General features: G+C 43.4%; 1 protein-coding gene across 1 annotated transcript in view; it reads right to left on the bottom strand.

Annotated features, from left to right (window-relative positions):
- LOC135383452 (uncharacterized) overlaps positions 1 to 13,601 on the bottom strand; it is an 88,426-nt gene extending 74,825 nt beyond the window's left edge. The window contains exons 1-3 of the mRNA XM_064612896.1: positions 13,441 to 13,601; positions 11,743 to 11,789; positions 10,120 to 10,158 (exon numbers count right to left, since the gene is read on the bottom strand). Of these exons, the coding sequence (XP_064468966.1) occupies positions 10,120 to 10,158; positions 11,743 to 11,789; positions 13,441 to 13,534 (180 nt within the window). The 5' untranslated portion in view covers positions 13,535 to 13,601. The remainder of the gene's footprint in view (positions 1 to 10,119; positions 10,159 to 11,742; positions 11,790 to 13,440) is intronic.
- Positions 13,602 to 15,228: the final 1,627 nt, after the last annotated feature.

Below are 15,228 nucleotides of genomic sequence, written 5' to 3'. Positions count from 1 at the left end.
GATGTCGATCTCAAATCCAAATCTTATCCAAAGATCCAAATTACGGTCTTTCAATTGATAGATTCGAAATGATAGCTTTCCAATAATATCAGTATGTAATAATTTTCTTGAATCATATAATATATGGTGTTGGTTGGTATGCTTTATCCATCCTGGATGTGCTGTTCGCTTCATCGATTTCTAATAGCATATAATAATTAATTCCTTACACATACCTGCTTGCGAATCGTTCACATGTTGCTACATGTTGGTACATATAGCTACATTTGATTATCACGAATATGGAATACTTAATTCTCTTGTGAGTGTCTGTATAGCTTGAAATGGGATAGTATCTATTCTTTACATGTGTTGTCTAGAATGTCTTATAGAAATGGTTTGCCCGCGTGTGGACATTGAATCTATCCACCATGTTCGCCTGTCAATGTATGATTTCTATCGTTTCTAGTGTTAACTATTTACAATTATTGATAAGGTTGGTTGCAGGTTGGTCTATCCCTGTCTCTCCAGAAAAGGATGGAGGTTACATGTTTGAGTATCAGATGTCCTATAATAAAAAAAAGAATTTGATTTGATTGTCATCGTATGGCTTGAACCACTTATTGAAGCTAAAAGCCGTGTCCCTGATGTAAAATAATTATCGCTAGCTTTGATTTCATTCTTCAGATAGAAACATAGTGGTGGTGGTTTGTCGTTTTCATAGACTGCTTGAGTCTCACTCCTCTGTCTCTGTCGATTTCTTGATGACTGCCTAATATGCTGTGATTGACTTGTTGTGGGTGGCCGGTTTTTTATCATAAATAATAATTATTGCTAGCATTGATTTTTTGTATTTTTGAGATTTAAAAAATACTTGGGGTACAGAAAATTGAGTGATTGGTTCGCTGGACACATCTCTGGGAATTGATTCCTCTGTCGTAGAATAATTGCAGTTAGCTCTGATATTATTCCCTAGATGTGATAAGCTGGAAAGGACCTATCAAAATTAGCTGAACACCAGTCAGGAGTGGAACTATTTTTAAGTTGAGACGAATATTGCGCTCTTTGAAGTTTTAGCGAATAATGGTGCACCACACGCATATATGTTACACATTTTGCATTTGCGTTATTCGAGGGAACTTATCTGCAACTACTTTACCAAATATTCACTCGCAGTTTTCTCGGTTTGGGATTTTCGACTTATCCCCGTATTGCATACAGAGACTCAATTATCCCTTGCTGTGATTTGATGCCTCAGATAGTAACATAGTGGTGGTTGTTCTTGGTTTGATAGACCGCTTGAGTCTCACCTCTGTCGATTCCTTGATGACTGAAATAATATGCTACAAGAGATTGATTGTAGCTGGTCGGCTACTATGATAAAGAATACTTGGTGCTAGCATTGATTTTCCTTCTCAGATATTAAAAATAGTTGTGACATAGAAAAGTGAGCGTTTGGATGGATGGCCTATTGCTGGGAGGGTTGATATAGAACAATTGTTGTTAGTTCTGATTATATTCCCTAGATATTATAGAAATCGTAGAGTTATGTACGTTGCATACTCCCATTCCTTACAATGTCGATTCGATGTTGTATCAGGTCATCCAGGCTAACTATTAAGACTCAGTTACCAATTCGAATGTATCAAGCTAAACTTTATTTGGCATCGTATGACATGACGGTAAGCAGAAGTAAAACACGAGTAAAAATATTTTGTTATCTACACCACACTTTTTTTTGTCACATCTAGGGAATAAAATCAGAACTAACTGTAATTATTCTACGACAGAGGAATCAATCCCCAGAGGTCCAGCAAATTAATCACTGAATTTCCTATACCACAACTTCATATATAAAAAAAATAAAAAATCAATGCTAGTAATAACTATTCTTTATGATAGAAACCGACAACCCAGAACAAGTCTATCACAACATATTAGGCAGTCACCAAGAAATCGACAGAGGCAGAGGAGTGAGACTCAAGCAGTCTATGAAAACGACAAACCACCACCACTATGTTTCTATCTGAAGAATGAAATCAAAGCTAGCGATAATTATGTTACATCAGGGACACGGCTTTTTAGCTTCAATAAGATGTTTTCAATCCATACGATGACAATCAAATCAAATTCATTTTTTTAATTACAGGACATCTGATACTCAAATATGTAACCTCCATCCCTTTCTCGAGAGACAGGGATAGATCCACCTGCAACCAATCTTAGCAATAATTGTAAATAGTTAACGCAAGAAACGATAGAAATCATACATTAACAGGGCGACATGGTGGATAGACTCAATGTCCACACGCGGGCAAACCATTTCTATAAGACATTCTAGACAACACATGTAAAGAATAGATACTATCTCATTTCAAGCTGTACAGACACTCACAAGAGAATTAAGTATTCCATATTCGTGATAATCAAATGTAGCTATATGTACCAACATGTAGCAACATGTGAACGATTCGCAAGCAGGTATGTGTAAGGAATCAATTATTCTATGCTATTAGAAATCGATGAAGTGAACAGCTAGCACACCCCAGGATGGATAAAGCACGCCAACCAATACCTTATGTTATATCATCCATAATTATTCGACATTGAGTTGGAAAGCTATCATTTCGAATCTATCAATTGAAAGATCGTAATTTGGACCTAATTGAATGCTTTCTTATAGATCGACAACATAGAGATGAGGGGAGAACCTACTAAACCTAACCTACTGAAATGTAGACTATCATATATTTACAGATCGCGGTCTGGTTATATGTTTAAGCATTTTTTCCCTATTATACTCACTATCACCCATATGTCAGCCGCATACATATCGGGACGCTAACAGAGTTCTATTTGACACCTTGTGTTCATATCTGGTAGGATATGCATCGTTTGGATCAACGATGATTGAAGAGCAGAAATTCATTTGTGAGAGTTTCAGCATCTCATGTATCCACATTCATTGAACTCGATGACCATATCAAGCGCCGTGAACCATTAGACAATTTTCGGCTGATACCATTTTGCTCTCCTTACGAGAAGCTACATGCACTTCAAGGAAAAAGTGTTCGATATTAAAATGAAGAAGTCATGGTTAAACGTGAGAGCCAAACTGGATACCTCCGCCTAATCAGAAAGCATACCTTGCTCGAAAGGACCTATTAAAATTAGTTTAACAGCAGTCAAGAGGACACATTTTATGGAACCATTTCAAGTTGAGACGAATATTGTGCTGTTTGAAGTTCTAGCGATTAGCGAATAATCGTCGAAATCAAGTCATCTGGGAATCTCCAAAGGAAATGTATTCCGCGCTCCATACAGTCGATTCCTTTTTTTTTCTTTCGTTTCAAGGTACATCCTTCGTTTTACTAATCTAACGGTCACGTAAGAATGAGTGAAACCGTTTGAGTATTCCACTCGCTTCGAGATCATGCAACTTGCTACAAAGCGACAGCGTCTTATTGACGTACACTATCAAGCACGGATTTCATTCAACTGTCACATATATAACTCTATTTACTTTGTGCGGCAGTCGAAAATACATCTTGCGAGGACGATAATGTTTTTGTGTGGTTGGCGTTCCCAAAGAGCGCTTGGAAAAAGCCAGACGGGTGTCTCCGACACAGTGTTTCGCGGCTTGTGTTATCATACAAAAAGAAGAAGAAAGAAGAGCGTGTCGGCAAGAGGTATCGCATTTCACATGCTGCTCCTGCGAAAGGAGAAGCTGTCCACGATGCATTCACGTGATCCCTCCTTCCCTTGAAATAAAACAAAAATCACGGGTCTTATAAGCTAGCTGTCGAAGACTGAGTCCGGTGATTGTGAACGAACCTCCATGGACGACCCTCTTCTCTCTGTCCCGTTCCCAGTGCTAGTTCGTCATGCAAGATGTGAGTATACCCTCGCCCTTATGCCATTTTGGTTATTTTTATTTCGAAACCGTCACAGCTGGTAACCACAATACGCGGTCATGCGCTGTTTCCCGATTCGTTGTTTGCTGTTGTCACAATGAGCAACACAAGTTTGGAAATGCATGTCTATAGAACACCTCTACTTTATAGTGATTGTTGAGGGTATTGTCAGCGTGTTATTTACTTTAGCGTGTGGCATGTCCAAAGGCCGTACTCCAACGCAAATGCACGACACAGTATGAGAGACATATCGGAAAGTGGAAACGTTAGCCGACTCTTTGATAATGCTGCTTGTTGTTGTTGTGTGGCACCCGATCAAGATCTTAGCCGTCCCAGACTTTGTTCTGATTGAGAAAAGCATTCACAGGATGTTTCGTTTTCCTTTGTTTTCCAGATTGCTTTTGTACAAGGATGATGCCAAGCAAGAATCTGGTAATTTGTTACATATCCTTCGGTAGTTAAATAAAAGAGTAGAAAAATAATGTGCTAAAATAAAAAAAGGAATATATACACTGTTGTCTGGTCTCCGACATACATCATTATTTGGGTGTACTTATCACAGTGGCATGGGGAAAAAATCATGCTGTCACGCGCCATGCATTTTTCAAACCGAAACCGAAACTTCAGACGGTCAAAAGCTTGAAACAAGGTGGCTTCTGCAACCATTCAAAACCTAGGAATTCCAAACCGAAACCAAAACTACACATGGTCATAAACTACCGGGAACCAACCTTGGCGTCGGGTCCCGACATCCATTTTGTTAAAACCGAAACTACAGACGGCCAAAGCTTGAAAATTAGAGGGCGCTTGGTGGGAATTTCAAACCGAAACCAAAACTACACATGGTCAGAAACCAACCTAGCTGGCGCTCTAGCGCGGCAACCAACCTAGGTGGCGGGCCCCGACGTCCATTTGTTTTTTCAAACCGAAACTGAAACTACAGACGGCCAAAGCTTGAAAACTAGAGGGTGCTTGGTGGGAATTTCAAACCGAAACCAGAACTACACATGGTCGGAAACCTACCTGGCGCTCTGACGCGGCAACCAACCTAGGTGACGGACTGATCGGGACGTCAACCCGATCGGAAAATGCTATTAAATGTCATCGGATGTTATTGCGTGTTATTAAATGTCATTTGCGTGTTATTACATGTCATTTGCGTGTTATTACATGTCATTGCTTGTTATTAACCGTCATTGCGTGTTATTAAGTGTCATTAAATGTGCATCCAGGTGCCTATCAAACACTATCGACACGTGAGTTCCCGTTGTTTACCTGAGTTAACCGTTACCTTATCCTGGCGGCGCATGTTGTTGAAACCTGGGAACCCATTGTTCACACTATCGATACATGATTTCCATTGTTTACTGAGCTATCTTATCGTGCGTGTGCGTGTCGCATGTAACCTGAGCGGCCCATTGTTACCAAGTGCTACATCTATCGGTAGCGCCATCTGTTGAACGGCGGTAAATTTGCTGGAAGTGCTGCCATCTCTAGATGAACGAACTCAGCTCCCCATGACGCCACCTGGCGTAAAAGAAATCAAACGACGTCTCCACCCCACACAATTCTATCCTGATTAGCGACGCAAGTAAACATGTAGAGCCCATGGTCCAGTGGCTTGAGCTGCTCGTCTGACAACCTAAAGGACCCAAGTTCGATTCCTAGTTTGTTTCACCATGATGTCATTATTGTTTAATCTTATCATTGATATCATATCACTAAGATTAACTATGTGATGTCACTGATAGTTAATCGGTGGATACACTATCTTATCCACTGACCTCTCCGATATGAGGGCGGAGCGGCTGCGGCCTGGAGTGACGTCATACGTCCTTGATGACGTCATTTCCTGTTTGACGTCATTTCCTGGCTGTAGAGTTAATCTATACACTACTCACCACCAACAACGGTGAAAATCAATACTCATGCTTACACTTTGTAATGAATATTTCTATATGCATATTCAGCGCATATTTTTGGTGCATGTAGGTATGTTTCTGTGCTAGCAGTACTAAAAAGAAAAACGAGCGCCAGAAGACTCTCTGATATACATAAACGATATAAGAGCCCGAATGTGCCGCTTCTTTATGCGCTGGAGCCCTCATCCACACCACATCTGTACCGAAGCGATGTAAAACTAATAGCGCGGGAGCGCCAAGCTCAGCCCTCATCTCCTATCCTTTACAGATGCCATCCAAGTGCAGTGCCACCGAGTAAGCGACTCAAAATACAAAGCTGAATGGCAAACCATTCCCCTCCCTTCCCATACATATGATATGTCCTATATAACAACCCAAACGCGACGCGTCTTTACCTTGGAGCCAATGGCACACCAAGGTGATCACACCTGCGATGCAAAACTATATTGCGTGAGAGCACCAATGTCATACCTCCTCAGTTGCTCCTTAAGGATGCCATCCATCCAAGTGCAGCGGCGCCCCAGGCAAGCAGAGCCCGACTCCACAAAAAACTCAACATCACATCACCTCATTGCTCGTCACTCAACATTAAACTCAACATCACATCAGATCATCGCCCATCAAACTCAACATCACATCATTGCCCATCATTCAACATCACATTCATTTTGAGTGATGTCATGGTGAATGATATCGATGATAGCCATAATGAGTGAATTCGCCGACCCATGTACGCGGGTGCCCGTACAACCCGAAGGAGTGGTGATGACAGTTTTGTGAATGCTGGAAGGGTCATGGGGGTCTGATGGTTTGCCTTAATGACGCATGGTTTTTAAACATAGTGGCTCCGTGCAAACCAGCAGAGACAACAGCCTTTCTGCTTGTTCCACAAGTGACGCCAAGTGAACCGTGCCTCCATGCATGGGCAGGCAGACCTCACTTCGCCCTCCTCTACGTCTCACCACCACCACCACCACCACAGATGACGCCGGCGAAGACGCGCAATGGCTGCCGCGCGCCACTTCACCTTCCAGCCAGTTCTACCGGCACCATCCTAGCGTGAGACCAAACACATCTGCTTACTGGGACATTCCATTATCGGCGGTCGGGAATGATGTAGGGGAATACCATCTCATCTACACTATCATTTCATTTCAGGTGAATTTGTAATCTGTGCACCCTGTCATGTGTTTGCCCGGCCAGATTTTCCACACACAGCGTATATTGGCTTGCTTTAGGAGGGCCACATTAGTTCGAAGTATCAACTAAAACCAGGGAACCTTCGTGCAATGTTCCCAAGCAGCACACAATATTGGGCACATATTGGCTGGTCATTGGCGATACGGGTCCAATATCGGGCCCGTTTCGCCAATATTGAGAAAGTCCTGGCAATATGGGGCTCATATTGCCAAGTTTGAGTCAATATTGGGAAAATCCTGAGAATATGGGCCCCATATTGGCCCATGTACACCCCATATTGACATACACCCCATATGACCCGTGTTGCACAAATGCCCAAGCAGCACGGCAAGATTGGAGGTTGAAGCCTGTGAAATGCAAAATTCAGTACATCGTTACATCCAACAACTTCCCGCAGATGGTACACATTGTTCAAAACAGTCAAGATACGAGGCAATCTCATTGTAACGTTCACTAGAACTCGACAACTCAACTTTCCACGTTCTAGAAGCAGCCGCCATCTTGCTTCGCGATACCAATGCCAATAGCTCGAGCCGACTGAGAGCGAGTGTGGTCGTTTGAGCGAAATCACGCGTCGTACAACTAATGCGCATGCGCGACAGTTGGATCGGACGTTTCATACGGGCTAAAATGTCGCTGGTTCCTGTAATGATAACGGAATTGCGACAGGTCAAGTAAAAAACACAATGTTTGATAGCAAGGAATGGCTCTTCTGTAAAGTTAGGTGCTTTTAAGTTGCTGCAAGCAGTGTGAGTTACTGTGGCGTACGTCCGTCACCGTCACGAAAGTGTTTCGCTCCTTTGTACTCCCGGAACGAGTTGGAAATTTTTAGTTCATACTAGCGGTGTGCGCTGCGCCGTCATGCCGTCGCCGGTTAACTGATCGGCGCGCCGCCGTTGGTGAACGAAACTTAGGTTTTTTCCTGCGGATTTTACGAGACAACACGGTGAAAACACAAGTTTCTGGGAATAATATTGTGGCTATCCCATAGATCGTGCAGTTATTATGGAGAACTGGAGGTTCAGGTCTCAGCGGCAATGAAACAGCAATGGTATTGGCACCGCCAGCAAAAGATGATAGCAGCTTCGAGGAGTGCATCGGGGGAAAGATTGGGAGAAAGAAGACAAACATGCTAGTGTGAAGTAGAACACAGCACGTGCCTAATTTTCAGGCCCAGGCCCGGCTGCTACGGCCCGCATCAGGCCCGGGCCCGACATCTTCTATAGATTTTCAGCCCAGCCCCGGTCCGAACCGACCCCGCCGGTCCAGACCCAGCCCGTACCCGACTGTTTCCATGCTCAGGCCCGGTTCCAGCCCGCCTCTGCTCTATACACTCTTACACCCGTACCTTTTATTGTAACTTTTAGAAACATGCAACGTCTATATAGACGTAGATTTCGAGATTTATTATAGGTTACACCACTGTACCGTATATTTAGAGGCTAAAAGCTACCGAAATCATGTCTTTAGAGCAGCAACAGAAAAAACAAAAACAGCTTGTTGTAACCTATAAATGTACCCTTTACTCCGACACTGTAACTTCTAAGCAAAATTTCCAACGACTATTTCTTTGTTAGATTCTTGTCGTTTGTTTTTCTTCTGTTTTGCAGCATAATGCCGCGTTCCAGCCTCCCATTCGAGACGACAGTTGCGAATCTACGTGCACGCTTTTATTTTATATCTGTTTCAGCGTCATCTGCGTCGACTGCATATTATCACTGCTGTATCAACACGGATTGTAAGTTTGCAGTCTGGCATACTGTTAGCATGTTTCTTTCTACAGGGTGGAAAACCATTCCAATGCCGCAACCACCAATATATCCGCATTTCCGACAGTCTATTTCGCTGCGTAGCCGAGCCTGGTCTAGCCACACTCAGAGCGGTTTCCTTGAAACTCCGAACGCTCAACATGCGTCCGTCCGTTGACAGGTGCAATCTGTTTTCATCAGTGATTTTGCTCGTCAATGTTCCTCGCGTTCATCATAGCGCAGTCAGGAACAACGGGAATGCGAGATGTCGTTACCAAACAGGGATATTTTCGGTGTTCTGAGGGGAAGGTGTAGTGAGTGCGAAGATTGCAAAGAATACATAACCGAAAAGGAACATCATCCACTGCAGCTCTGGTTCACACAGCTTCATACACTGGGTAAGTGTACATTTTGTGCTATGTACGTGCATTAGTTTGATAGCAAGAGCTGTTAGCGCATGTTTGTTGTGATTATCGCAAGCGTTCTGCGCGGTCATGCATATGAACGCCACTTACGCTTGCTACTTTTCGGCTCTTACTTGGTCGCCAAGTCAACACACCGGCGTGCATTTTGCGAGCTGCGGATATATTCCTCGATATCTATAATTCGCAGCTTCCTACTTGTTATATTCTTACGATGTGCTAAGACTCAGTCGCGAAGCGAACGCCTTCCCGCATTTATGATGTTCTCTCAGCGTACCTTGTGCTTTCTACGGATGTAATTCAGCAAAACATTATTTCGTCCACGTTGCTTCTAAATGCGGATGGAAGCTCTGCATTGTTCCAAATAGAGTTATACAACGCAACAAGTTTTACCATATTGATGATGATAATTAGGGGTTTCATGGCGCAGCGACAACGAGTTTTATCTTATTGCTAGCCTCCGATTTCACGTATGTAACGGTCAGATCACATTTAGTACGTACTTGCTGCTAGGTGTCATGCTAGGTGTTCTACTTCCATTAAACTTCTACTAGTTGCGAGTCTGCAGGTCTTCTGTCGTCATTGTTTTAACCTACCTGTCCGCGTCTCTTGGACTCCAATTGGACCCATATGGGCTGCCAAGATTGCCAATATTGGTCCAATATGGGCTGTCAATATTGGACAAATATGGGGAGTGCAACCAGGCTCCATATTGGACTAATATTTGCTTGCTGCTTGGGTTGATACCAGTTAAATTGGTCTCTGAAAAAGCAAATCGATCTGATCCGCTTCAGAATAACCGTGGTCGAAAATAGAGGCTACGCAATCTAAGTTGTAGAGTGCGATATTTATTGATCTCCGCTGCTACCTATAGCATGTAGGACATTTTGACGCAAGACACTGTCTAGCATATAATTCACTTAATATTGCTTACCGGCTCCTTAGAGCACAAGTCAACACCACCAGCGAAACACTGCAAGAAAGAGAGTTCACTAAATCAAGCCTATGTATCAATCATTCTCTGACGGATCACGACCCTTTCATATCATATTCTCACATCCGTACTGTACTCTATAGACCTATATCATGGAACAGCAGTGTTTCAACGCAGAGAAAGTTCATTCAATTAAAGGAACAGTGAAATGACGTTTAATATTGTAGAGACGCGACACAGACAAGCGGTCTGTGTCAGCAGCAACCATGCATGCAAAACAGTACCGCTTAACGTTGCCTTACACCTACGCAAATTTACAAAGTCGTTCCGAAAATCACCCCTGTTCGAAGTGCCGTGGCGTTAGAGGCGCGGCACGATGTGCTGCAGTCACGTTAGCAGCACAGTGTGACGAAGGAGCAGAGTGAAAGGAGCCATCAGCGAGTTCCCCGATCGTCACTCCCATCGGGTTCGTCCGCCGTGCAGTAACGTATATCACTTACGAAAATGAGTTTCGAATTTCTATGAACATCTTGTTCACTCCTTTTTGAGCCACAATAGAATGTCAATGCGAATTGAGAGCGCTCAAAAAGAACCCAATAGAATATTTATTGCCCGATGCTCATCACAGACTCTACCCAGTTATGTTAGTTATGTTCAGGCTATGTTATTCAGTACAATGTATGTTGAGAGTACTCTTTCTCTGCTTCTCTCTTCTCTGCTTCTCTCTTTCTCTCTGAGAGTACTCTTTCTTTGCTTGTCTCTTGCGGCTTAACCTTCATCATCCATTATGATTGATTGATTGGCACATACAATCCATAATTTCTATTCTTCATTCATTCTCCGTTCTCTTATTCTTTATTCTCCATAAAGAACTCTAGGACACATGAACGGGAAAGAAAACTATTTTTTATGTCCCTTGTTCACCATCCATTCTCATGTGACTCGTGCCTGCGGCTTCAGTGTGACACAGTTTTGTGACGCACTCTGAGAGTTTTGTCAAAGCGTCAACTTATCAGCTAGGTTTTTCATGCACCGCAAAATTTGGAAAAGCAATAAAGTATTTACACGAGTAAAATGTTAATTTACAGGACGATTGCAATGGAAGGTCAAGCAACATAAAAGGTTGCAACGTATGCGGTTCGCAACATGTAAGTATTGCACTGCGTGTCAGGTCATTTATAACTTTTAGCACAGGGTTACGACCCATTTAATATGTGACATAGACTCTACGAGCGCGGTGCGTAGCACGAAAGAATGTGTTATGTGAAGCCAACTTGTCGGCACGACTGTGCCACGGCAATGTCGATCGCCGCGAGCTCCTGCACGATGGCCAACACGCGCAATGTTTATTCGAAATCGTGCCTTACCAACACGGTTCTCACGTGCTGTCTTGTGAGGTTTGGAGCGCGGTCAACTTAAAAAGCAATGATGACACTTAATATGTGGTAACACATTATTGGGGCCGAAATCACTACGTTTTGACATCGCTGGCACTCTTTGAGAGACATACAATGCGTTTCAGGTATGGAGGTGTAAATGGTTACATACTGCACTGACCGAATTGAGCAACACATAGGGTGAACTCCAGAAATCAGACATCAAGCTCAAACATATGTAACTTACAGTTTCAACACCGAGCACGTCCGGCAGAGAAACCTTCACACAGGAAGCTGCAACATGAGATGTTCAAGTGTCAAATATCCCGTGATTGTGCGAGTGAAAGGGGGGCTTATGGAAATCAATGACGATAAATCTAAATGCATGACAGTCACTTCTCTGACAGTCCCATATATGTACAGATACACAACTCCGCATTCTTCACTGCAAAGAACCTCTACGTATAAATATCTCGGCATCACTATAACAAGCGACCTCACCTGGTCCTCACACATCAACTCCATATTGACTCAAGCAAATAAATCATTAGGCTTTATTAAGCGTCAGCTGCACCTGGCCTCACCTGGCAGGAGTATGTCACGAAGTCTCTCGCCTACACAATCTTAGTCCGACCACAGCTGGAACATGCCTCTACAATATGGAACCCATCCCAACATCTCTTAATCGACAAAGTAGAATCTGTACAGATCAGAGCAGCGCGGTTTATTGTTCGTGATTATCACCCTTTTTCCAGAGTCTCAGCCATTAAAGCCCAACTCTTTCTTATTCCTTATAATACAGTCACCCTCTTTCCCACCGCATTTACTGTAAACCTCCTCACATGTTATTCCCACGACTTGATCACCCGTGCAAAGTACTTAATCCACCTACGCGAACAAAAAAAAAAAAAAAAAAACATCCTCTGCTCTCCGCACCAGCTGATGGTATCAAACTGGAACGACCATCCTGCCCACATAGCATCAGAACAAAATATATCGTCATTTATTTCCAAGTGCTATGATCATTTTCACAACGAACGAAATTCTTTGTTTTCAGTGAACGAATTTTGTGTATTTTTGTGTACATCGTTTTTGGTATTTGTATTGTTAGAACCCCCCCCCCTTTATGTAATCGCCTTCACAAGGGTCTTTAAAGTAAATAAATGAAATGAAAGCATCGAAATGGGAAAGAAAAGAACACTACGAGAGTTCCTTTTCTGCCGTTAACCTTCGTGACATATGACATGATAGAGCACATGTCTGCATCATGCTCCCTCTGCGAGTCTTCATAGTGAATTCTCTCGTTTGTATAAGAACATGGCCAGGTTGCATCAAGGCAGGGTGATGCCCGTCTGTCGCATTATTGCAGACAGGGCTGAAGCACATGATAAGCGAAATCTGTTATGATATAGGGCAATCAGAGTGATCAGGTAATTGTCACATCAGTTTGTCACTTCTTACAAAAAAAAAGAAAAAGAAAGAAAAGCCTCGTGCAGAGTTTTCGAGCTTTCTTCGTTAATATGCTGACGCAACAACAAGACCTTTATCGGGAGATGATGAATGGGGAGTCTCATCGCCGGGGGCGGTACTCTACACCAGTGCTGGTGGTGATGCGGGGAATGAAGTAATGAGCCCCTTCACAATGCTGACGCAAATGTAAAATTACGTGGAAAATGTTACGTCATAATGCATTAAAAATAACTAAAAACAAAATACCATAACATGCCATTCATTGCACGATGTGATGTAAAACATCCTAACAATTCCGAATGCTTAATATCAGCATTCGGTGTAGTGTAGTATAGTATAGTGTAACGTTGTTTTTCACATTTGAGTCATGTCCAGACCTCCATAGGGAAGAGAAGAATGCTGCTTAGACTGGAGAAGGTATGTGTCATAGAAGCAGGACGCTCTCCCCGGCATAAAGAAATTTTAGTGGACTTACTGTGCATAGGAAGTGGTCTTGTGGAGGAGCTTGCAGCGTGCGGTAATACGAACGTTAAGTACACGAGAACCAGGTAGATAATGTTAGGATTCATGGCAACAACTGGAGAAAAGACTATATGCGCTAGGTGTGTCTATTATTTGCCAGTTACGCGGATATTAGATAGCTTGTGTTTATAAACCCACTTGCTCGTATGTGAACAATGTGTCATAAATGTTGCACCGCAGGACGTGGCAAGAGTAATAAACGGGGGTTGTCAGTAGAATTTTGTGACTGACATCTGTAATGCCTACTTCCTGCTTTTAAAGAGTACAGACAAATTCGCCACCTGCGCGAGTTTACGCAGATGTACGTAGATGTTGGACAATAAATTGAAGTAGGAGTATCCAACTAAAAAAAAAATGAAGAGGAGAAACGGTGAATGAAGGTTGTCACCGTTGCCTCGCAGATATTGCCCCAAAGAAAAAGACAACAGGAGAACGAGGGGACCGTGTCGGTTAGTTGTAGATTGCTAAAAGTACAGAATGCCTGGTTAATGATCACTATGACACGAAGAGTTTTTTATGCAGGTAGAAGGGCTCTGCAATCTGCTAGTGACATTCCTCAACGCGAGGTGCCTCCCACAATATTCTGCCGATTGCCATCTTTACTTCAGTGGTCGACGTGGTCCAGAATAGAAACCCAAGATCGATTCGGGTTCCTTCTGGTAGTGGTTTATGAATTGGCGCTCAGATTTATGTGTGCACCGCAAGTCCTCAAGCTGACCGCGAGCAATGGGACACATCCGAAATGGCTGGGTATGCCTAATGCTAACGTGGCATAACGTAGTTGTTATGCACGCAACTGAGACAGAGAGAGTGTGTGACGTAGTCTATTTGTTTAGCAGTACGACCGCGAGCCAGATCACCCAAGGTCGCCATTTTCCCATGTATTTGTTCCTATCCCGATGCGTGCAATGCCGGAGGCCGCCCTTAGATACCCCATTGTTACCAGACGTTGGCTTGCGTGGATTGTAGCGCGCTAAAGATCCAGTTGAAGCACAATCCAAGCCAGGCCAAGTCACCGAAGGAGAAATGGACGACTGCAGCGCCTGCGGCGCCTGGTACGACAGGTACGCTATGTGATGCACGCAGCCGTGCACTAGATCCTTCCGATCGCTCAACACGTTTAAAAACGGACCAAAAAGTTAAACACGACAGAGAAAGTTGTTATACGCATTTTATTTGGACATATAAAGACTAGATTCATTCGCAGAAACAACAAAAACATTTTGCCGCTAAACTTAGCGCGCTGAAGTGATCCGGAACGGCAACAGTGGGGTATCTAGTGGCGGCCTTCTTCGTTGCACGCTTTTCCGAGGTGAGTTTGGGGGACCTGCCGCGAGCCTTCCAACTTCTTATGTGGCCCTCCACAAAAGTGCGGGAATACACCATACAAAGACAACACGTTTGGAGCTCACCAGAAATTACAAAAGGAAAGGACTTTTGCCACATAGGTCACCGCAAGGTATTTGATGCCATCATGCATGCAACATCCAATGATCTAGAAAAAAACAAAAAGGAACAAGCACAAGAGCACATTTTCTTGAAGATATACACGATGCTGGAGCACATCAAACATCACCAAACACACTGGACGACAGGCGAGGCAGTGTAGAGATACCAGAGATACACAAGGCCAGAAATGTATTCCTCCGCGAGCTGTGTGTGTACGAGCGCGAGCCGCTGTCCCACTGGCATCACCGCGGAGCTAGCCGACTTCCCGTGGTTCGGGGATTTTTAACTCGTC

This window comes from Ornithodoros turicata, chromosome 2 (genome assembly GCF_037126465.1).
Source record: "Ornithodoros turicata isolate Travis chromosome 2, ASM3712646v1, whole genome shotgun sequence".
In the NCBI taxonomy this organism is placed as follows: domain Eukaryota; kingdom Metazoa; phylum Arthropoda; class Arachnida; order Ixodida; family Argasidae; genus Ornithodoros; species Ornithodoros turicata.
Note: the sequence above shows the minus strand (reverse complement) of the source record. Positions and strands in the feature narration are given on the sequence as shown.